This window comes from Crotalus tigris, unplaced genomic scaffold, assembly GCF_016545835.1.
Source record: "Crotalus tigris isolate CLP2741 ecotype Arizona unplaced genomic scaffold, ASM1654583v1 scf7180000018553.2237530, whole genome shotgun sequence".
NCBI classification, from domain to species: domain Eukaryota; kingdom Metazoa; phylum Chordata; class Lepidosauria; order Squamata; family Viperidae; genus Crotalus; species Crotalus tigris.
Genome location: NW_024097074.1, coordinates 1598426 through 1623586, shown reverse-complemented (window position 1 = coordinate 1623586; position 25161 = coordinate 1598426). Strand labels below are relative to the sequence as shown.

The 25161-nt window shown below is 41.9% G+C and overlaps 1 protein-coding gene across 2 annotated transcripts in view; it reads right to left on the bottom strand.

Moving 5' to 3' along the window:
- The window catches only part of ERGIC2 (ERGIC and golgi 2), a 39677-nt gene extending 15214 nt beyond the window's left edge, over positions 1-24463 (bottom strand). The window contains exons 1-4 of one of the 2 annotated variants that reach the window (XM_039354496.1): positions 24308-24446; positions 16770-16835; positions 14317-14483; positions 13093-13201 (exon numbers count right to left, since the gene is read on the bottom strand). In XM_039354496.1, coding sequence (XP_039210430.1) covers positions 13093-13201; positions 14317-14422 — 215 coding nt within the window. In that variant the 5' untranslated portion in view covers positions 14423-14483; positions 16770-16835; positions 24308-24446. Of the gene's footprint in view, positions 1-13092; positions 13202-14316; positions 14484-16769; positions 16836-24307 lie in introns of both variants that reach the window. The other variant, XM_039354495.1, reaches the window with a different exon arrangement.
- Positions 24464-25161: the final 698 nt, after the last annotated feature.

Sequence of the window (25161 nt, the reverse complement as noted above, 5' to 3'; positions counted from 1 at the left end):
AGGTCCCTTCCAACATTATCTTTTATTCATTAGACACTAACCTCATTCAATAATAATAATAATAATAATAATAATAATAATAATAATAATAATAATAATAATAATAATAATACTGCTTCCATCCTGCGACGATACCTGTAATACCATCAAAAATCCACATCTGCCTATCCCAGGTCCTGGGTAAGGACTCGATAGGTAGACAAAATGCCAAATCCAGTCTGAACATCTGGCTGACTGTGCGATGATCCATAATAATAATAATTTATTATTATTATTATTATTATTATTTAGGATCCATCCTGAGCAAATTTTCCTCCCCTTTTACAAATACACACACACACACACACACACACACACACACACACAGAGGAAGAAGAAACAGCAGTCAACAGATTGAGCTAAACAGTGCCCCACTTTACGACCTTTCTTGCCACAGTTGTCATGTGATTCACTGCCATTGTTAAATTAGTAATATGTTGTTAAGTGAATCTGACTTCCTCCATTGATTTTGCTTGTCAGAAGGTTACAAAAGGGGATCACGTGACCCCAGGACACTTGCGACCGTCATAAATATGAATCAGTTGCCAAGCATCTGAACTTTGATCACGGAACTGCTACAACCGTCATAAGTGTGGAAAAACAGTCCCAAGGCATTTTTTTCAGGGCCACCGTAACTTCGGTCACTCAACAAGCTGTTGTGTAAGTCCAGGACAACCTGTACAATTTCTCACAAATGTTTAAGCCGCAACTGTTTGACATTTCACGTTTGGCATAAGAGCAGGAGGAATGGAAAGTCGAAGGAAGCGAAGCAGGAAAGATTAAAGCAGCTTCTTGAAAAAAGGCCTCCATGTATTGGAGCATTGCTGACTGGGGAATTCTGGGGGTTGAAGTCCACGCAGCTTGAAGTTGCCACGTTTGTGCAACACTAACTTAAAGCATCACATGAGGTGGTAACTATCTGGACGTCATTAATTTGTACTTGCAATGTGAAAAACCTGAACAATATTCCTGCGTCTTCAAATTGTGGTTTTGGAAAAATGGAAATGGGATGTTCCAGCTATCCAAGGCATCATTTTTCACTTTGCTATATATGGAATAGCCTAGACTGCCTTAACACAGCTTTCATTTAGAGCAGGGGTCTTCAAACTTGGCCCTTTGATGATTTGTGGACTTCAACTCCCAGAATTCCTCAGCCAGGCACACTGGCTGAGGAATTCTGGGAGTTGAAGTCCACAAGTCATCAAAGGGCCAAGTTTGAAGACTCATCCCAGAATTCCTCAGCCAGGCACGCTGGCTGAGGAATTCTGGGAGTTGAAGTCCACAAGTCATCAAAGGGCCAAGTTTGAAGACCCCTGATTTAGAGAAACTGGGATCCCAAATCCTTTATAAATCTTTGCTAGGACAATATTCTCCAACTTAGTCCTTTTCTAAGATGTGCCAGTGAGGAACGCCAACATCTGGAAAGCAACAGGTTGAGATTTAATTAGATTTAATTAGATAGCATCAAGCCTTCTCCTCAGAGGCCAATTAGAACTCCAGAAATCAACCTTGTTAAGAGTCTTAATTTGGTAACCTGAGTGTGAACCACTTCGCCTGTTGGACTTCTGTATTCAACTCCTGTTTTTAATCTAAAGAGTGTTTTACCTGGGCAATGTTAGGCTTGCGGACTTCAACTCCCAGAATTCCACAAGTCTTAACCTTGCCAAGAAAGGTTGGAAACCCTGGTTTAAAGCCAGATATAAAATGATTGTGACAAGAGACATGCTGTGCTTTTTTTGAAGAAACACCGATAAAACAATGATCAAATGGTTGTGACAGAGACACGCTGTGCTTTTTTTGAAGAAACACCAATAAAACAATGATCAAATGATTGTGACAGACATGCTGTGCTTTTTTTGAAGAAACACCGATAAACAATAATCAAATGATTGTGACAGAGACATGCTGTGCTTTTTTTTTTTTTTATTAAAAGTTTTATAAATTTTACAAGAAAAACAAGAACAATACAGAACAAAAAACAACATATACAAAAGAAAAAAAGTTAAACAATACATATATATATATAAAAAAAAAAAACCCCCACCCCACACCCCTCCCAAAAACCCTCCCTTCCCCCCCCCTGAGCTTCCCAGAGCAGAATATAGGCTTGAGAAATAAAAAAAAATAAAAATTAAATTAAAAACTTTATGTTTATATATATAAAAAAGATATCTATAATATATATAAAAATAAAACTTATGAAAAAGCTATATGATATTTTTGTATACCCAATCTAAATTGTATAAATTTTATCCATTTGTCCCAGATAGCAAAAAACTTCTCTTGCGTTTGTTGCTTTAAGAAAGCCGAAATCTTTGCCATTTCCGCCAGATAAGCTACTTTAAAAAACCATTCCTGCAATGTAGGCAAAGATTCCTTCTTCCAATATTGTCCAACTAACAGCCTCGCGGCTGTGATCAAATTTAACATCAATACAACCTCCTTTGTATCACAATCTGTAACAATACCTAACAAAAATAATTGCGGAGTAAATTTTACCCTCCTTCTAAAAATTCTCTGGATATTCCACCATATTTTGATCCAAAATGCTTTTATCTCTCTGCATGACCACCAAATATGATAATAGGAAGCCTCCTTATAACCACATCTCCAGCATTTAGGTTGCACGTCAGGGTACATGTAAGACATTTTTTGTGGATCAAGGTGCCATCTATAAAACATTTTATAAAAATTCTCCCTTAAATTCTGTGCTTGAGTAAATTTGACATTTCTCACCCAAATAGTTTCCCAGGTGTCCAATGAAACTGGCTCACCAAAGTTCTGCGCCCATCTAATCATACAATCTTTAATTAGTTCCGTTTCTGAGTCCAATTCAACTAAAACCCCATAAATTCTCTTAATGTGGGTTTGTCTTTGATCCTTCAGTTGCTTAATAAGATTTTCATCTTCTCTAAGAAAACCCACCTTACAATCCATCTTCCATCTATCTAGTAGTTGCCTATATTGGAACCAAGAATAAGTAAAATTTTCTTGTGCTAATTCTTCCCGTGATTTTAATTGCCAGTTTTGTCCATCCCATTTAAGTAACTGTCTATAAGTCACCATATCCATTTTAACCCCTCTTTTTATTCCTTCTATCGCATGCCAAGGTATAGCCCATAATGGTACTTTAAAATCACTTTTATAATATTTTCTCCAGATCCTAAGTAAAGAAATTCTTAAAATATGAGATTTAAAAGCCCAATCTATTTTTTTATTAAATATTAAATAGGCATGCCACCCATAAAGTAAATCCCATCCCTCTAGATAAAGTATCTCAGAGTTTGTCAAATTTACCCAGTCACTAATTAATGTTAAAACCACCGCATCATAATATAATTTCAAATTTGGTACCTTGAGTCCACCCCTCTCACGGAAGTCTTGCATAATTTTGAACTTAACCCTTGGTTTTTTACCTGCCCAAATAAATTTATTGAGACCCTTCTGCCACTCATTTAAATTAATCTCATTTTTCAAAATTGGTAACATTTGAAACAAGAAAAGAAACTTGGGTAGAATATTCATTTTTATCACTGCAATTCTTCCCATGAGGGATAATTGCAACTTTTCCCAATTTTTCAAGTCTTTCTGTACCCTGACCCACAACCTTTCATAATTATTTTTAAATAATTTTGCATTAGAAACAGACAGCATCACCCCCAAATATTTTACCTTATTAACAAGCTCAAAACCCGTCGAGTTAACCAAAATCTGCTTCTCCTGACTCGACATATTTTTAGGTAAAATTTTAGTCTTATTTACATTAATCTTAAAACCCGAGACCAAACCATAATGGTGAATCAACTGTAATAAGTTTACTACAGAATAATCAGGTTGCGACAAAGTAACAACCAAGTCATCCGCAAAAGCTCTCAACTTATATTCTTTTTTATTAACATATATTCCTTTAATTTCCTGAGACTCTCGAATTTTGATCAATAATATTTCCAATGTTAAAACAAACAACAATGGCGATAAAGGACACCCCTGTCTAGTACCTTTCTCTATTGTAAAAACCTCCGACAAACCTCCATTAACAATAAGTTGTGCTGTTTGTTTTTGATATATTACCTTAAGAGCTTGTAATATGTTTTCACCAAAATTCATTTCTTCCATTACTCTTAGCATAAAATGCCAATTCAGTTGGTCAAATGCTTTTTCAGCATCTAAAAATATGAGCCCTGCAGGAACTTGGTTGTTCTTATCTAAGTATTCTAATAAATTAATAATTTGTCTAACATTGTTTTTCATATACCTTCCTGTTATAAACCCTGATTGATCTTTATGCACAAGATGATGCACCACCCTCATAAGCCTATTTACCAAAATTTTTACAAATATCTTATAATCCACGTTTAAAAGAGATATAGGCCTATAATTTTTTGGTAAAGTAAGATCTTGATCCTCCTTTGGAATCAATGATATAAAAGCACTACGCCATGAAGGAGGAATCTCTAAACCCTGTAAGATACCATTAAAAAGATCATTTAATGGTTGGATCATCTCCTCCATTAAGGCTTTATAATAAACAGCTGTTAACCCATCCGTACCCGGTGCTTTCCCTAATTTCAATTGTTGAATTGCTGAGGCAATTTCCTCCTTAGTAATTAAACCATTAATTTCATATTTCTGATCCTCAGTGAGTTTAGGAAAACTTGCCTCAGCTAAATATTTATTTATATCTAACAGTTGTACATTAGTAGATTTGTATAGGTTTTGATAATAATCCAAAAAAGATTTTTTAATTAATTCCTTCTGAGAAACTAGTTTACCCTTATAATTTATTTTCTCTATTATTCTCTGTCTCTGTTTCTTTCTTAATTGATAAGCCAACCATCTCCCCGGCTTATTAGCATTACAAAATGTATTTTGTTTCATAAATAATAAATTGGTTGCAGCTTGATCTGCTATCAACATATTAAATTGTGACCTTAATAACTTTACAGATTCTTTAGTACTTTCATCAGAAGGATTTAGAATCAAAGCCCTTTCTTTTAGTTTAATTTCATCTTCAAGTTCTCTACGTTTCTGAATCTGATTTCGCTTATAAAAATTATTCATTTTTATCAAAACACCGCGCATAAATGCTTTACCTGCATCCCATACCATTGACATTGAAGTCCCCTTGTACATATTCAAAGCAAAATAGTCCTTTAAACACTCCTTTAGTTTTTGAACATTCTTCTCTTGTCTAAACAAATTTTCATTAACTCTCCAGGATCTTCTTTCCTCTTTCTCTTGAATCAACTCCATCCAAACTGGACTATGATCCGTCAGTGATCTAGGAAAAATCTTTACATTCTTTACTTTATTATACAAATCCGTGGTAATCAAGAAAAAGTCAATTCTTGAAAAAGATTGGTGTCTGTCAGAAAAAAAAGTAAAGTCTCTCTCCTCTTGATTACGTTCCCGCCAATAGTCCCTTAATTCCCAGTCTTCTTTCATATCAAAAAAGGCTTTAGGTAGCCTTGCTTGTTTAAGAAAAGGAGAGGAACCTTTCTTATCCCTTTGTGTGTCTAAGACACCATTCCAATCACCCATTAATACCACTGATCTATAATCAAGCAAAGTTATTTTTTGGTGTAACTGTTTATAAAATTGTTCCTGTTGTTGATTTGGAGCATAAAGTCCAACTATAAGTACTTTCTTTCCATAAATACCAAGTTCAATCATCACATATCTCCCCTGGGGATCTGATTCTACCAGACAAGCTGGCAGGTTTTGTTTAACATATATAACAACTCCCCCTTTCTTCCCAGGTGCAGGAGATATAAAATGAGATCCCAAACGAGCATTAACTAAATATTTCTGATCTTTAAGTAGAATATGAGTTTCCTGTAAACAAATAACATCATTGGTATGTTGCTTCAAATAATAAAAGATTTTTTTCCGTTTCTGAGGAGAATTCAATCCATTAACATTCCAGGTCAAAAACTTTGCCATCTCCCTTGGCACGCAGCCTGGAGAAGACACCATCAAACTCTGACAGAGCTGCGTGTGTTGCATAACTCTTGGGTCTTGCTCCTCCCACCGGCGGTGATGCACTTCCAGGAGAATTCTCTTTGGGCTCTTTTTTACGTTGCTCTTTCTCTTTACGCTTATAGGCTGCACGAGTCATCCTCTGCTCTTTAGCCTCTGTTTGGCGTTGCTTTGCCACTTCTATCATCCCTGCGGAAACCAAATCTAGTGCCTCAGATTGCTGCTCAGGTTCCTTAGCACTCAAAGATTTCCGACCAGATGAAGTTGAGCCTGCACTCAGGACCGAAGTATAGAAATCTCTAGCTTTGTCAACTGTGTTCAATCTGTAACGTGTCCCAGCATGGCTCAAAACGATACCCATCGGAATTTCCCATCTGAATGGCATCGATCTAGCTTTAAGCTCATTGGTTAAAAAAGCAAAGTCTTTCCTACTTCTTAAAATTTTAGATGGGATTTCCTTTAGAATGATGACATCTTGGGCGGCAATCTGAAATCTTTTGTTGTAAAAAGCTTGTATAATCTCATTCCGCAGGGACTTCTTTGTAAAGTAAATCACCACATCTCTGGGCAAATTCTTCTGCTTAGCAATCCAGGAGTTGAGTCTATAAATTTTTTCCACTTCTCTCTGTAATTCTCCTTTATCCATATCCAAAGCCAGCGCCAGATCACTAAGAACCACCTCCATCAAATCTTGATTCATATCTTCCTTGAGGCCTCTAATCCTCAGAGCATACTCCATCTGTCTATACTGAAACATCAAAATATCTTCTTGTGAGGAGTCCACCTTCCTTTCCACGTCTTGAATTTTGTCATCTAAAGAGTCAACTTTGTCTTCCACTTCCTCAAGCCTTGCATCGAGCTTAACCACCACAGTAGCCAAACCTGAAACAGCTGCCAGTATATCTTGTCGTAATTCATTATTATTTTCTTGCAATTTAGACTTTATCCCCGTTATCTCTTCTTTGAGATCAGATTTAATTTCTGATTTAATCTGTGAAACAAATTGAGTCATTTCCTCTCTCATTTGAACTACAATCTCTCCCATTATGCCTCTAACCTCTTGTACTGAAAGTCCAGGTAGAGGAGGGGAGGGTGGTGGCTGAGCCGGTGGTGCATGTTTAGATTGTTGTTGTAACTGTGCAGTGGAAGTTATAGGAGAAGAAATAACCTTGGGTATTGAGGAAGGCTGCTGCCTCTTTGAAGCCATTTTAAAAAGCACAATTGTCACTTCCCTTTCCCCTCCAGCCAAAAAGGGAGGAGGAAAAAAAGAAAAAAAGAATTTTTAAAAAGAGACAAACTATAATCATTAAAAGTCCAAAATAAATCCCAAGAATAAGTAGTAAAAGAGCAAACAATTCAAAAGAAAAAATTCTAAGCCAAAAGCAAAAGCAAAAGCAAAAAACAGTCCTTAAAAAGGGAAAGTAAAACAAAAGAGAAAGGAAAAAAAAACTCCGACACTTTCAAAACGCCATCTTAAGTCCTTTCACTAGTATAACAAAGAAAAGGAGGAAAAATAGTAAAAATCAAAAGATAAAAAAAATAAACACCTAAAATATAACAAAAAATCCTTTAAACTGCTCCGTCCGTTTAAAAATTACTCACCAAAATGCTGTAAACACGGAGATAGAAGCGGCGGTTTCTTTTGCTTCCTAGGAAGCAAAAACAGCTGGGAGGCGGAGATCAGCAAGAGCTCCGAGGGAACACTCCTTTCACCCCCTCTAGAAATAAATCCAGAGGGGGTTCAGGGGTTCTACCTCTACTCTTGCGTTCTCTATCCCTTCCCTTTGCCCGGGAAGGGATTTCCGAGCCGCGGGCCAGCTGATGCGCGCTGCGCTCCGCGGCTCTGACACTTCCCCAGCTGGACGGCTAAAAGCTAGCCGCCATCGCCGTCGCCTCCCACCGGAAGCTCGCTGTGCTTTTTTTGAAGAGCGATAAATAATGAATGATTGTGACAGAGACATGCTGTGCTTTTTTTGAAGAAACACCGATAAACAATGATCAAATGATTGTGACAGAGACATGCTGTGCTTTTTTTGAAGAAACACCGATAAACAATGATCAAATGATTGTGACAGAGACATGCTGTGCTTTTTTTGAAGAAACACCGATAAAACAATGATCAAAAGATTGTGACAGAGACATGCTGTGCTTTTTTTGAAGAGCGATAAACAATGATCAAATGATTGTGATAGAGACATGCTGTGCTTTTTTTGAAGAAACACCGATAAAACAATGATCAAATAATTGTGACAGAGACATGCTGTGTTTTTTAGAAGAAACACTGGAGTATTCGAAGAGTGCGAATGAAAACATTTATGAACTCTGATGCAACATGGGGAATGGGGAGCAGCACAATCCTTTTTAACTTGAAGGCAAAGAAAAGAAAAATCCATAAAAATAATGCTTTTCACTGGGACCTGTTACCAATGATTGTTATATCTTGAAATTTGCAAGCACTGCCTATAGGTTTCTGGCTGAGGCAGACATTGCTTGTTTATCTCCATGACAACAACACAAAGAATCTAAACAAGCAACTATTATTTCCAAAAGTGTTAAAAATTACTTCAGCTTCCAGCAGAGACGCAAGATGTTCTTGGTGCCCCAAAGGCACATACACAACAGGCCGCACATACACAACAGACCAGCAGGAGACTAATAAATGCATGTAAACTCCCAGCTTGACAGACTGAACAACAGGCAAAGAAATATCCGAGTAGGATTCACATCTTAATACAGACGGTTCTCAAAGTGAATATAAAGATAAAACCAGAGACTTTTCTTTGGGGTTTAATGGAAAAAGAGTTGGGGAAAAAAAATGGCACTTTGATGTTCGGCAGCAAGATTACTTTATGCACCGAAACGGAAGGACACTTTGATCCTCACACCTTGGATGTGAATGGCTGCAAAAGATGATGGAGTTAGCAGAGATGGCTAAATTGACTGCTTTGATAAAAGAAAAAAAACACAATTACTTTTGTTTCTACTTGGAAACCACTTCTGGACTTTGTGCTTGAGGTGGAAAAAAAAATATGAAACTTTGATTTTGGGTTTACCGATTAGATAGATTTGTTGTCATAGAAACGGCTGGTTTATACTATGATGTAAAAGTAAAAAGTTGAGGTTTGATGTTATTATCTTATTCTTTTTCCCCCTTTTCCTACACCTTTCCCTTCTCTTCTTCCCTCCCCTATTTTTCCTATTTTTGTATTGTATATTATAAACTAATAAAAAAATGTAAAAAAAAGGAAAAAAAAGATGAACAACAGAACCAGCCACGGATTGTATTTTAAAGCATGAATCTCTATGGGTCTTTCTGCCAGTTTCAAACATGATTAAGAGTTATGGAGATATCTATACCAACCAGGGATAAACTAGGTTTGTTAGAAACTGAAGCCATATTTAAACAGAAGTGAGGGTGAAGGTTGTGGGTTCGGGTTCCGAACGTTTCATTACCAGGCTAAGTAACATCTTCAGTGAAATTGAGGGGGGATGTCAATGTTGTTTATAAGGGTTTGAGGTGTGGGAGTGTCGAGTGTGGGTCTTGTGATCAGTGAGGTGTGAGTCATCAGTGAGGGGTTGTGATGGGTCTTGGCCCTTGACCCTCATCTGATGTAACCTCCCCATCACAAGGCCCAAGACTCTCATGTGACACACACACACCTCAAGCCCTTATAAACAGAACACCAACACTGATATCCCCCCTTTCAGATGACCAAAAATATCCTTGACTGTCAGAGCATGCAGTCTTATTGCGCTGAGGTAACCCAGGAGTAAATACAGTAAACAGTGGTTTGTATTAAATGGTGGTTTATAGTGCATTATCCACAAAATACACTAGGAACAAAATCCATGCACATGGTGATTCAGCAAACTCCGATACACAGCAATTACAGCAGGAAAAGGACGAGAGAGAAAGACTCCAGCAAAAAGCCTTCCCTTTTATACTCAAGTTCTTAAAGGGATACAAGCTCCTGCTGAGTCATTCCTAACATTGCAACATTCATCTCACATTATACAAGCTGGTTAGCTTCTAAATCGTTACCTTGACATGTAACACACCCACACCTCAAGCCCTTATAAATAGAAGGACACCGACCCTGACATCCCCCCCCATCGTGATGACCCAAAATATCCTTGACAATGGTAAGGTTGGCTCAACTGCCACCCCTATCTATCATTTGAACTCACAAAAAGAGCCCAGGAAATGCATTATTTGAAGGGAAGGGCTCCATAATCCCACCCTGCTTTCTGACAGAACCGAGAAGAACTGGGATGTTTAAAGAAGATCAATGGAGATGAGGGAATGGATTTATTATACTGTACTTAACTGGAGTACACCTCGCCAACAAAAGTGCGGATAGTCAAGGCCATGATTTTCCCAGTTGCAATGGATGGCTGTGAAAGTTGGACCATAAGAAAGGCTGAGCGCCAAAGAACTGAGGCCTTTGAACTCTGGTGCTGGAGAAGACTCCTGCGAGTCCCCTGGACTGCAAGGCGATCCAACCGGTCAGTCCTAGAGGAGATCAACCCCGACTGCTCTTTAGAAGGCCAGATCCTGAAGTTGAAACTCAAGTCCTTTGGCCACCTCATGAGAAGGAAGGACTCCCTGGAGAAGAGCCTGATGCTGGGAAAGATGGAGGGCAAGAGAAGAAGGGGACGACAGAGAATGAGGGGGCTGGATGGAGTCACTGAAGCACTAAGCGTGAGCTTCAATGGACTCCAGAAGATGGTAGAGGACAGGAAGGCCTGGAGGAACATTGTCCATGGGTCGCGATGGGTCGGACACGACTTCGCAACAACAACTTAACTGGAAAACAAATGTTAAGACAAGTTGTGTTTCAATCTGGAGGGGGGGGGGTTGTGAACAAAAGATGCTGTGGAGATATCCCACACCCAATTTCTAATGCTTTAACAATGACTGTGGGATGAGCTTAAACTGGTCCCTCTTCTGAGGGGCAGCAAAATCAGCTGAAAAAGAGGCAGCTGTTAGGCCATAAATATCTCCCCTCTCCAGAAATCAAACGGTATTCCACTGAAATAGAAATTGCTCCCAGAATACCCAGATATTTGAATGGATTTCGGCAGAACTGACAAAAGGAGCGTAAGAACAGAAATGAGCGTTTGCAAAACACTGTCAGAGAGAACAGATGGAGCTTCTATTTGTATCTTCTGAAAGAGCTGCAGTCTCCTCTTAAATCAAGAGTGGGGGATCTTAGGATTGCCAGCTTGGTCTAGTGCAGGGGTAGGCAACCTTGGCTCTTTTACGACTCGTGGACTTCAACTCCCAGAATGCCTGAGACAGCATGGCTCAGCTTGGAAACCTCTCCCTTTCCCCTCAGCGTGGCTGGCTCGGGAATTCTGGGAGTTGAAGTCCATGAGTCGTAAAAGAGCCAAGGTTGCCTATCTCTGGTCTGGTGATTAAGGCGCCAGAGTAGAAAGCAGGAGACAGGGAGTTCTGGTCCTGCCTTAGCTATGAAAGCTGGCTGAGTGACCGTAGGCCAATCACCAGACGACTGTTTTAGTCCTGCCTTAGGCATGAAAGCTAGCTGGTTGACTTTGGGCCAATCACCAGGCGACTGTGAGTTCTAGTCCTGCCTTAGACATGAGAGCTGGCTGGGTGACCTTGGGCCAATCACCAGGAGATTGAGTTCTGGTTCTGTCTTAGTCATGAACGTTAGCTGGGTGATTTTGGGCCAATCACCAGGCGACTGTGAGTTCTAGTCCTGCCTTAGACATGAGAGCTGGCTGGGTGACCTTGGGCCAATCACCAGGAGACTGAGTTCTAGTTCTGTCTTAGTCATGAAAGTTAGCTGGGTGACTTTGGGCCAATCACCAGGCGACTGTGAGTTCTAGTCCTGCCTTAGCCATGAAAGCTGGCTGGGTGACCTTGGGCCAATCACCAGGAGACTGAGTTCTAGTTCTGTCTTAGTCATGAAAGCTAGCTGGGTGATTTTGGGCCAATCACCAGGCGACTGTGAGTTCTAGTCCTGCCTTAGACATGAGAGTTAGCTGGGTGACCTTGGGCCAATCACCAGGAGACTGAGTTCTAGTTCTGTCTTAGTCATGAAAGTTAGCTGGGTGACTTTGGGCCAATCACCAGGCGACTGTGAGTTCTAGTCCTGCCTTAGACATGAGAGCTAGCTGGGTGACCTTGGGCCAATCACCAGGCGACTATGAGTTCTAGTTCTTAATTATGAAAGCTAGCTGGGTGACTTTGGGCCAATCACCAGGCGACTGTGAGTTCTAGTCCAACTTTAGTCATGAAAGCCAGCTGGGTGATTTTGGGCCAGTACCACTCTCTCAGCCAGACTCACCTCACAGAGTGGTTGCTGTGGAAAAATTAGGAGGAGGAAGATTGGATATCTCCCATGCCTTGAGTTATTTATAAAAATAATAAAAGGCGGAGTACAATACCATTAAAACAAAATAATAAAATATATAAATAATAAAATACGAATAAAATAAAATAAAATATAAATACAATAATAAAATAAAATATAAATACAATAATAAAATAAAATATAAATACAATAATAAAATAAAATATAAATGGAATAGAATAAAATATAAATAAAATAATAAAATAAAATACAAATAAAATAATAAAATAAAATACAAATAAAATAATAAAATATAAATAAAATGACATCGAGGAGGGCTCGTCTAATTACACTCATTGATAAACAGGAGGCCAAAGCATATACAAAAGCAGTTGTCAAATACAGTAAACTCACCCCTTTTCCTTTCACTAAATCTCTCTAATGAGCTTCTGGGATAATCCAGCTTTCTCGGTTTTAAACAGCTTGGCTGTTTAAAAGCTTTATTCCTAAACAAATCTATTTGGATCCACTCTTGAAAGGTGGAGCGAGCATGTTTCTTCTTTCTTATGTCCCAGGAGACGCATAACAATTTTGTTTTTTCTGAACCACCTGGTGTTCCTGTTATCAAGATCTCAAGAATTAATGTGAGGATTTTGAAACGGTGGCCCTTAAGGCATCAAGATTGTTTAAAAAAAAAAACAAAAACAGATTAAAGTCCCGTACAGTCAATACAAGCTGAAGGGGGAAGTATTACCTAGTGTAATCCTTGTCGACTTCATACTCGTATTTCATCCAGGTGTCTCGATAGACCGTAAACTCCATTATGGTTAAGAGAGCCATGGTTGTAAAAGCGATTAGAGAAACTAAAAAAAGAAGTACATAATGAGATGAAAATGGCATCGACTGGGAGAAGCTATACATTAATACATTAGCTTTAAAGTATGTTGTTCGTCCATCAATTTCGATGAAGACCTTGACATCTTGTGGGTTATGGGCCATCAACGATGTGTCCGTAGGTGGCTTTAAAGTATACATTAATAGACTAAGTGATTCTATAGATTCAAGTGCAGGGGTAGGCAACCTTGGCTCTTTTATGGCTCGTGGACTTCAACTCCCAGAATTCCTCAGCCAGCGTGGCTCAGCTTGGAAACCTCTTCCTTTCCCTTCAGCGTGGCTGACTCAGGAATTCTGGGAGTTGAAGTCCACGAGTCATAAAAGAACCAAGGTTCCCCACCCCTGCCCTATATCAGGGGTCCTCAACCTTGGCAACCTTAAGACTTGTGGACTTCAACTCCCAGAATTCCTGAGCCAGCCACGCTGAGGGGAAAGGGAGAGATTTCCAAGCTGAGCCATGCTGGCTCAGGAATTCTGGGAGTTGAAGTCCAAAGTCATGAAGGGACCATAGTTCCCCCATGCTAGCTCAGGAATTCTGGGAGTTGAAGTCCACAAGTCATAAAAGAGCCAAGGTTGCCTACCCCTGGCCTAGGCTGGTATAAAAACTCCTGCTAGGGAGCCAAGGTCCCTTCCAGCCTTGTGATTCTATCATTTTATGATTCTACAGACAGTCCTTGACTTACGACTACAATTGAGCCCAAAATTTCTGCTCCTAAGCCAGTCAGTTGTTAAGTGAATTTTGCCCCATTTTACGACCTTCCTTGCCACCACCGTTCAGGGAAGCGCTGCTGTTGTCAGGTTAAGTGAATTTGGTTTCCCTTAACTTGTCAGAAGGTCGCAAAAGGGGCTCTCATGACCGGGGGGACGCTGCGCCCGTCATAAATATGAGTCATTTGCCAAGCATCTGAATTTTGATCACGTGACCGTGGGAAACGCTGCAATGGTCATGACGTGTGAAAAAACGTGCATACGTCTCTTTTTTTCCAGTGCCTTCGTGACTCTGAACGGTCACTAAACCATCTGCTGTAAGTTGGGGACTATCTCTACTCCCAAAGCACAAAGCCAACCGATCAGCCGGGCTCACCTGTTCCTCCACTTGTTGAGGTCTCGATGTAGCTATCTGGAATCTTCGGGAAGGCGTCCAATTCTTTCACTAAATTCAAAGTCTTCTTCCGATTCAGTCGCCTCATCTTCAACAGATCCCTCAGCAGATCCCTCCTTCATAGAGACGCGGCTTCGGCAGGAGCGTCACTGAATGGAGACAAAACCGCAAGCGTTCGCCTCGAGCCCAGCAGCTGAACAGGTTCGTCACGCGTGAAACTGGGCGAGACGGATGCCGCACCAACAAGAGATCCTTAGTGGGGTTAACAGTCTAGCTCCGTCTTCTTGCCCCTAAGACCGTGGTGGCGAACCTATGGCACGCGTGACAGAGGGGCACTCAGAGTCCTCTCTGTGGGCACGTGCGCTGTCGCCCCAGCCCCGCCTCCCCCCATGGACCCCTCCTCACCAGCAGCCCCCCCGGAGAGTCGCCCCCGAGCGCAGCCCATGCAGAGCAGCGCAACAAAGGACACGGCACCCAGGCGGCAAGGACGACTCCACCCTTGCACCCCGTCACGCGCAGAAGATGCTGCGGGGCACGGGCAGAGGGCATGGCCACCATAGCGCTGGTGAGCCACCTGGACCATCTGTGGTGGGCCGGGGAGGTAGTGGGTGGCCCTGCGGGCGGGTGGGGGTGGTTTTGGGGCGCACGGTCTCTAAAAGGTTCAACATCACTGCCCTCAGATATCAGAAGATCAGCATTAGCTATTGCTTCAACCACGGGGAAAAGATATTTATAGCACGAAATTAAATCCAAATTCAATTTGAAAGGAGAGCAATCACAATAGCCTTTAGACTTATATACCGCTTCACAGGGCTTTGCAGCCCTCTCTAAGCAGTTTACAGAGTCAGCATATGCCCCCCCCCCCAAAAAAAAAATCTGGGTCCTCCTTTTACCAACCTCGGAAGGGTGGAAGACTGAGTAACTTTGAGCCGGTCAGGATCGAACTCCTGGCTGTGGGCAGAGTCAGCCTGAAAAGCTGCATTCTAACCACTCTCACACCATGGAAGGAGAACCAGAAAGGGGAAAAGGGAGGGAAGGAGGAATAGCGATAGCACTTAGATGTATATACCGCTTCACAGAGCTTCACAACCCTCTCTGAGCGGTTTACAGATTAGCTGGCCCAACGTACCTAAGATAGGACTAGAACTCACTGTCTCCTAGTTTCTAGCGTAGGCTACTGTGGGAAGTCAGCCCCCCCCCCCCAGAAATATTTAAAAGGCAGAATATATTTCCCTAAAGGATTTTAAAAGCAGAAGCCAACCCCTGCCCCCAAGTCTCTCTGTCCCAAACAGAAACCAAGTCTGCAGAATGCAGATGTGATAAATCTTGTCAGAAAGACTGGAGTCAGGAAATTGGGATTAGGAAGAAAGATCCCTAGAATCAACATACCAAAAATCCAAAATCCAGCCATCAGCCCCAGGGAAGCAGGATTGACCTTTGGGACATACTAGGATTAACCCACCACCAACAGAATACCAGAAAGGCACACTCAGACTCAGGTCAAACTTCATGCCACAGGAACAACTCCAAACAAAAAGCTCAAGAAGGTATAAAAACCCATTCCCTACATGTGCTCATTCTCTCTTTTCTTCCAGAGCCATCTTCCTGTCTGGCTCTCCTCTTCAATAAACTGCAACCTTCTTTCTAAAGCAGTCGCCATGTTGTTTATTCCCGGCTTGGACTGAACCACGATGAAGACTTTTCCTTCAATACGAGTTTCTAGCCTGGTGCCTAAACCACTAGACAAAAATGGCTCTCTATAGCTGCTTAAAGGAGCTGTAAATAGGGTTTATGCTTGCACTCTGTACTCCAAAGCATGGTTTTGCTTTTGAATCCAAAATGCTGCACGCCCTTATTAATTAATCTTGATTTATGCTAAAATCCTGTCCAGTTTTATTCTTACTCTTGAAATTTATTGAGGGGGTACTTTGCAACCTAAGCACTCCTCCTCCATCGGCTAATTTTCTCTTCCTGATGCTCACGCTTCGCTACACCTATGGATTTACTCATACCTGACTCTGCCTAGAATATTATAACCTGACTGTAACATAGATAAATCCACAATTCCAGTTTTCAGACTGCAATAAAGACATTTAAAAAAAAAAAGTCTCCCACAGACCGTAACATTGTTTGGACTGTGGATTGGCCTTCCTTCCTTCCTTCCTTCCTTCCTTCCTTCCTTCCTTCCTTCCTTCCTTCCTCTCTCTTTCTTTCTTTCAACATGGGCCATGAATTATGCAAATTTCCCTTCGGCTTTTTCCATTTACGGATACCAAGCTGTGCTTAAAAGCACTTTATCTGGAATTTCGCTGGAAAGCTAAACCCGTTAAAACACAAGACAATTTCACTCATGAAAGCACAGGTTTGAAACAAAGCAAACACACACACACACACACACACACACACACACATATCCAAAGACTGAACAACATTACCTCGATTATCTGTTTCTTCTGTGTTAGCAAAAGGGACGGAATCTGACTGGGTTTTGGACAGAGATTCTGAAGCAAAAAATACAGATTGTGAAGTTACAGAAGAAGGTCAGAGAAGCAGAAAAATTCTAAAAAAAAAATACAGCTGAGTCTTTACGGCAAGTCAGGCAAAAACCTCAACCAAGAATTTATCAGCGTTGGTGCAAATAATGCAGAGTTTGCATATTCTAAGGGGAGATTTTTGCAATTCACCGTATTCATATAGGATCTGCCAAGATGTCAGTTTATTTTATTTGCAATGATTTTGCTTTTAACCCAATTTAGGAGGGGGTGCAGGTATTAATAGGGGGGCAGAGGGCAGCCCCTTCGCTGCCTTTATGTTGCCTGTTAGGCTGCATAGCATCATTCCTCGGCTTTTAGACACTTAATTTTGTCTGCAAAGGATTTTAGACAAAAATCTATCAAACTGACAGCCATGGGCAAGTCAAAGATTTTTTTTTTTTAAAAAAAAACAGCCCAACATGAAGAAGCTGGAAAAAAAGCCAAGGGAACGATGTTGAGAAAGATTCCAAGACTTCAAAAAAGTGAACAAACGAAAGCAAAACTGTTAAACAACAGAGTTAAATGGAAAAAAAATGTCATAAGTCACATTTTCAGTGCTGTTTTAACTTCAAACAGTCATTAAATGAATGGCTGTAAGTCGGGGGCGGTTAGGTGTAGTACAGGGAGGGGGTCAAAAAAGTTACATCACGTGTAAAACAGGTGGGACTTTGATTGTATGGCGGTGGTCACCCTCTTGACTTTTCTGACTATCCTTGGGAATTATCAACATAAAAAAATGGATGGAGTCACATCTGGTCACCCAGCACCATCGTGTGATCTCATGTCAAGACAGCCTTCTTCCCAATGTAGAATTCCCATAATAATCCGGAGCCAACTACACCTTCATGTATATAAAGAACGGTTGCTGGAATTGGGGTATGTCTAGTTTAATGAAGAGAAGGACAAGGGGGGACATGATAGCAGTGTTCCAATATCTCAGGGGCTGCCACAAAGAAGAGGGAGTCAAGCTATTCTCCAAAGCGCCTGAAGGCAGGACAAGAAGCAACGGATGGAAACTAATCAAGAAGAGAAGCAACCTAGAACTAAGGAGAAACTTCCTGACAGTGAGAACAATTAACCAGTGGAACAACCTGCCTCCAGAAGTTATGGATATTCCAACACTGGAGGTTTTTAAGAAGAGATTGGACAACCATTTGTCTGAAATGATATAGGGTTTCCTGCCTGAGCAGGGGGTTGGATTAGATGCCCTCCAAGGACTCTTCCGTCTATTCTATTCTATTCTATTCTATTCTATTCTATTCTATTCTATTCTATTCTATTCCATTCCATTCTACATTACTCTATTCTATTCTACATTACTCTATTCTATTCTACTCTACTCCACTTATTGTATTCTATTCTATTTCTATTCTTCATTCTTCTATTCTATTTACTCTACTCTACTCCACTCCATTTATTCTATTCTAATCTATTTCTATTCTATTTCTATTCTATTTTTTGTTCTTGTACTCTACTCTACTATTCCCTGTTCTGTTCCATCCCCATCCCCATCCTTTTCTTCGCACACAGTTTCATGAGATATCAACGAGATACACACTGTTTGCCATTATCAAAATGAACGAAAGCCCAATAAATAGAATTCAGGCGTCCCGACTGGACAGGGCCTCATGTTATCAATCATGGCACGATGTAAACAGAATAACAGCAATGAACAAAAAAAACAAAACACTTTTGCCTGGCTTCTAATTACAGTCTGCACTAAATGCACGTCCCACAAGTATTCCCTTTACTCTGTAACAAATAACTTGAAAACATAAGCATTAAAACGCTTGTTATTTTTCCACAGGTAACAACTCAAGTCTCACCAAAGCATTGCGTGTCTGTGAATCGTTGCTAAATTATTCTCTCATATTTTAGGCAGGAAATTTCTAGGAAGCCGTTAACATTTCACTGAATTGTCCCAGAGATGCTTTTTTCAAGAGGCAACTGGACTTGTTTTTTTCTTTGAAGAAGTTTCGCTTCTTGCCCAAGAAGCTTCTTCAGAGCTGAAGAAGCTTCTTGGATGAGAAGTGAAATGTCTTCAAAGAAAACCAAGAAAGTCCAGTTGCCTTTTGAAAAAAGCACCTTTGGGACAAGCATGACCTGGATAGACTAAGAATCTCCATAGACATTTCACTGAATTGATTTCTCTTGGAATACAGAATGACGCCAATATTTGCAGAATATCAGCAAATAGCCCGAGGCTGCAAAGATGAAGTGAGGAAAGCTAAGGCTCAAAATGAACTAAGGCTTGCGACCAAAGTCAAAAATAACAACAACAACAACAAAAAGCTTCTTTCAACATGTAAAAAACAAGAAAAAAGTGAAGGAAATGATTGGCCCATTAGTGGGGGAAAGTGACAAGAAGGTGACAAGCAACAGGGAGAAAGCAGAACTATTTAACTCGTTTTTTGCACCTGTCTTTACACAAAGGGAAAAAAACAGACCAACCTACCAAAAATAGTGCCATAAAAAACAGAATAGAAACACAAGTTAAGATAGGCAAGAAAATGGTAAGTGAGCACCTGTCCAGCCTAGACGAGTTCAAATCACCAGGACCCACATGGATTACACCCCAAAGTTCTCAAGGAACTGGCAGATGTGATCTCAGAACCACTGAACTACATTTTTCAAAGATCCTGGAGTACTGGGGAACTACCAGAGGACTGGAAACTACCTGATGTAGTTCCCATCGTCAAAAAAGGAAAAAAATGGATCCAGGAAATTATAGACCTAACATTTTATACACAGCTAGAAACCTTTCTTCTGAAGCTCACAGAACACAGGGTGATTAACCTCTGAATACAGAGGTTAATGCTACAAATGTTAAATACAAATCAGTTTCTTTGTGCCCAGAAGTGGACTGTGCTAGACCACATGCTAACAAATATTTGTAAACGTGGGCGAGGTTCAGATAAGTTGACTTAAGTAAGAAAAATGTCAGCAGATGCATTGTCAAAGCTGCCACATGGAGTGGATATGTTTCACAACTTTGTTTCCTTCTTCTAAAAATGAAAAGCCCACCTGATTCAAACGGTTGCAGGAACTGGATATGTCTAGTTTAATGAAAAGGACTTGGGGTGACATGATAGCAGTCTTCCAGTATTTGAAGGCATAGTCCAGGCCATGGTTTCCCCAGTTGCAATGGATGGCTGTGAAAGTTGGACCATAAGAAAGGCGGAGCGCCAAAGAATTGAGGCCTTTGAACTGTGATGCTGGAGAAGACTCCTGTGAGTCCCCTGGACTGCAAGGCAGATCAAACCGGTCAGTCCTAGAGGAGATCAACCCCGACTGCTCCTTACAAGGCCAGATCCTGAAGTTGAAACTCAAGTCCTTTGGCCACCTAATGAGAAGGAAGGACTCCCTGGAGAAGAGCCTGATGCTGGGAAAGATGGAGGGCAAGAGAAGAAGGGGACGACAGAGAATGAGGTGGCTGGATGGAGTCACTGAAGCAGTAGGCGTGAGCTTCAATGGACTCCAGAAGATGGTAGAGGACAGGAAGGCCTGGAGGAACGTGGTCCATGGGGTTGCGATGGGTCGGACATGACTGCGCAACTAACAACAACAGTATTTGAGAAGTTGCCACAAAGAAGAAGGTGTCAACCTATTCTCCAAAGCCCCTGAAAGCAGGACAAGTAACAATGGATGAAAACTAATCAAGGAGAGAAGCAACCTAGAACTAAGGAGGAATTTCCTGACAGGACAATTAACCAGTGGAACAACCGGCCTCCAGAAGCTGTGAATGCTCCAATACTGGAGGTTTTTAAGAAGAGACTGGACAGTCACTTGTCTGAAATGGTATAGGGTCTCCTGCTTGAGCAGGGGGTTGGACTAGAAGACCTCCAAGGTCCCTTCCAGATCTATTATTCGGTTAGTTTATCTCATTAGAGAAGGAAGGGTTCTACACCTAGAAAACACCATCCATTTCCAAAATAAAACCTGACGCTCCAATTCAAAGGCATCCATAGGAAGACATAACTTTCTTAGAAAATAAGTCAAATAAATCTACAATGAAGCTGGTGGGGGGGGGGGGAACACTGTAAGCCTTGCAAAGACTGGAGGCTGTCGGAGCAGCTTAATCTGCCCCAGGGCCTCAAAGCTTTGACAAGGTTTATAAAAACCTAACAATAAGAAATCAATAGAGCCCTAATTTGGGGGTTTGAAAAACCTCAGCTTTCCTTCAGTCAAGCCACATTTTTTACTCAAAAGCCACGGGGATTTTCAATCAATTCTGAGTCGTCCAAGGCACCCCATTGCGATTTAGTCAGAACTAACCACAGAAAGTTTTATACTAACTACTTATTAAGGAGCAGGCCACAAGCAGAGGTCGCACGGCCCACACAAGAATCAAAATCTACTTAAAGGGCCAATTTAACCTGACACTTGATACCTCCTGCTCAATTTCCTGTCCGTTTCCAAAGTGTCAACTAGTTTCCTTATAACCCTGAGTGTGTATCTTGTTAGAACATCAGGCACACAGAATTCTGCCTTGGAAAATATGACAGTGAAGTTTATGCAATAAGCAGCAGAGCTAAAAAAAAAAATAGGGTAATGTTAGGATTCTGCATCTTAACACTGGTTTATCTTTTACACAGATAGTGCTCAACTTACAACCGTTCATTTAGCGACTGTTTGAAGTCACTGAAAACAGTGACTCATGACTGTGCCATAAACAAGAGCTACAGAAAGGCCTGGAAGGATCTAAGTCCTTACATTTCTGCTGTTAAGTAAGACAGTTGTTAAATGAGTTTTGCCCCATTTTACAACCTTTCTTGCCACAGTCGTTAAGGGAATCACTGCGGCTGATAAGTTAGGAAGCCAGTAGTTAAGTGCATCTGGTTTCCCCATTGCTTATCAGGAGGATCACATGACCTTGGGATAGTGCAACGGTCATAAATAGGAACCAGTCGCCCAGCGTCTGAATCACATAATTATGGAGATGCTGCAAAGATCGTAATTGTGAAAAGCGGTTGTAAGTCACGTTTTTCAGTCCCATTGTAACTTTGAACGGTCCGCTAAGTGAACTGTTATAAGTCAAGGACTACCTGTATTGCAGCAAGGAAGGAACGGTCTGCACACTGCTACCAACCCTGGGGATTTTAATCCGTAATTCCCCTTTTGTAAAGGATGAGTGAAGCACCTAGCGCAGGGGTCTCCAACCCTCGGTCCGTGGACCGGTCCTGGTCCGTGGCATGCCAGCAACCAGTCCACACAAACAAGCAAAGCCCCCTCTGTGGGATGCAAGTAGCACACAAAACCACACACCCTCCGGTCCGTGGAAAAACCTTTCTCCACGGAACTGGTCCCTGGTGCCCAAAAGGTTGGGGACCTCTGACCTAGCGCACACCTAGCTCTTCAAAAGGCTGTGTGTGTGTGTGTGTGTGTAGTATAACAGTTACAGAAGTGAAAAACAAAGATTATGCCAACTTTTACAGCCATAATGTTGCAGTACACTCAAGCGTGAACTGTGTTGGATATTGACTTTTCCTTTTTTTTTTAACGTCAAACACAATCCCGTTCTGCAACTTAGCTGCTTCTCTTTCTAATGTGCACCTCTAGCAAGGCAGCCTATCAGCAACTGCCAAATTGCCTTGAACGACTTATTCAATAAAAAACAAGGAAGGAAGACGGAAACATCTTAAGGGATTTTTTAAATTCTTCTCCATGTATGTTTTTCTCTCTCTCTCTCTCTGACATCCTTTTCAGTTAATTCACCAATCTGAGATTCCAGGAATAGCTTGATGGATTTCATTTATTTATTTTTTAATTTTGTAGTTCTAGAAGAGTTAATGAGAATAGGGGAAACATGTAAATTTGGACCTTTTGTGTTCCTCTTTAATCCTACGCCTTGATCGGTGCCCTCCCAAGTCAACCCACAAAAGAACGTGTCTTAATTTTCAAGAGCAGGCCAACGCCTTCACACAAACACCCCACAATTATGTATTAGTTTTACTATTATATTGCCCACAGCTGTTTTAAGGAAATGTGTCATCTGAACTTATGGCTTTTACGTCAGAACTAAAACTGAAAGAGAACAACCTCTAAAAGCATCACAGAGAAGATTATACATTTCCATGGCAATAAGCAATCCTTTATTTTAACAGATCTTATAGGATTTTGGGTGCTTCTGCACAACGCGTTCATAACGCTACCAAATCAAAATTGTATCACGCCACTAATTTTTCCTTGTCCACAAAAGAAACCTTGAACAAGCACAACTACATCTGCCAGCACCGACCAGACACGGCAATTGAACACCACTATTTATAGCTCAGGGTTGAAATGAGGGGGTGCTCTCTATTAATCTCCCCAGCGATCATGAGAATGGGGCTACTGCAAGATAGTCAACCTGCAAAAAAGAGGGTTGCAACTGACAGATGTCAAAATGCAAACTGATTTAAGAGTTGGGGGGGGGGTTGAAAAAAAAGTCTCAGCTCTAATTCAGCCAAGTTTGCCACCACTTTTACTCAAAAGCAACAATATTTCAATCAATTCTCAATTAAGCCCCCCTGTGATTTAGTCACTACAGACAGCCCTCGATTTACAACCGTTCATTTAGTGGCCATTCAAAGTTACAACAGCACCGGGAAAGTGACTCACAACTGTTTTTCACATTTCACGACCGTTGCAGCATCCCCACGGTCAAGCGATCAAAAAACTCGGATGCTTGACAAGTGACCCACATTTATGACGGGTGCAATGTCCCTGGGGTCACGTGATCCCCTTTTGCGACCTTGTGATGAGCAAAGTCAGCGGGGGGAAGCCAGATTCACACTTAACAACCGGGTTGCCGACTTAATAACGGCAATGGTTTACTTAACAACTGTGGGAAGAAAAGTCGTAAAATAGGGCAAAACTCCCTTAACGAATGCCCCAATTTTGGGCTTAATCGTGGTCGTAAGTCCAGGACTACCTGTACTCGCTCAGAAAGCGTTATACTTACAATTTTATTAAGGAACAAGCCTTAGGCAAAGAGGAAAGAGAAACAAGCCACAAGCAGAGATCACACACACTGCCCACACAAACAACGAAATCTACTTTAAAGGGTGATTTAACTTGGCACGTCCTATTCCACACCCAGAAAACAAATCAGTCCAAGCGCATGGCCGAAGCTGCAACTTGCAAACCGAGTCCCTTTTGCATCCTGCCCGACCTGGGTCGCATTCACACGTCAGCACCAGGGACAGGTTCAAAGCCCCGACAGGTAACGCTTAACGACGAAAGCCCTTTGCCATCCCCGACCCCCCAATTCCTCGCCTCTGCTGAAAAGCAGGGCGGGAGAGCCCCCCGCTTCTTTCCCGTGAACAACATTCACACGTGCAGCGCACAAAGAGGGATGCACGCGGGGTCACGTGCGCCAAACCGGAACCGGGAAAGGCGAGGGGGGGCCCAGACCCACCGGGAAGGGGGGGGCGCGGCCGAGGGGGGGGGGCTCTCACCTTCCCCGCCGCATCTCAGCAGCAGCCACAGCAGCAGTAGCAGCTTCGGGTCCGCTCGGGCGGCGAGCCGAACAGCCGAGCGGCGCCGTGCGACGCTCGGAAGCGAAGAGAGGCAGAGAGAGAAAGAGAGAGAGAGAAGCCGCGGCGCGCGCGCCGAGCAGAACGCCGCGACGTCGGCAAACCCGGGGCCAATGAGAACGCCGCTCCCGCCCCCTCGCGGACCCCGCCCCTTCGCTTCCTGGAAGAGGCCGGGGAGGAAAAATCAGGGGAAAAAAAAGGAAAGATCGGAAAGGAAAGCCGTTCTATCCTCCTCCTCTATGGTTAGGGGTAGGCAACCTTGGCTCTTTTGTGACTCGTGGACTTCAACTCCCAGAATTCCTGAGCCAGCCATGCTGAGGGGAAAGGGAGAGGTTTCCAAGCTGAGCCATGCTGGCTCAGGAATTCTGGGAGTTGAAGTCCACGAGTCATGAAGCGGCCTAGTCCTAGGCCAGGGATAGGCAACCTTGGCTCTTTTATGACTCGTGGACTTCAACTCCCAGAATTCCTGAGCCAGCCTGGCTCAGCTTGGAAACCTCTCCCTTTCCCCTCAGCGTGGCTGGCTCAGGAATTCTGGGAGTTGAAGTCCACGAGTCATAAAAGAGCCAAGGTTGCCTACCCCTGCCCTAGCCCTTTCCCGCCCTGGGCAGTTTAACTGGATCTGGTTTTTAGAGCCGTTCTTCCGTAGGGGGCGCTGTTGCCTTTCCCGGGGCGGGGAGGGGGGGGGGAGGAATGGGTGGCTTTCGTTTTGCAAATGTTGCCTGTTGTTAGAATAGAATAGAGCTGGAAGGGACCTTGGAGGTCTTCTAGTCCAGCCC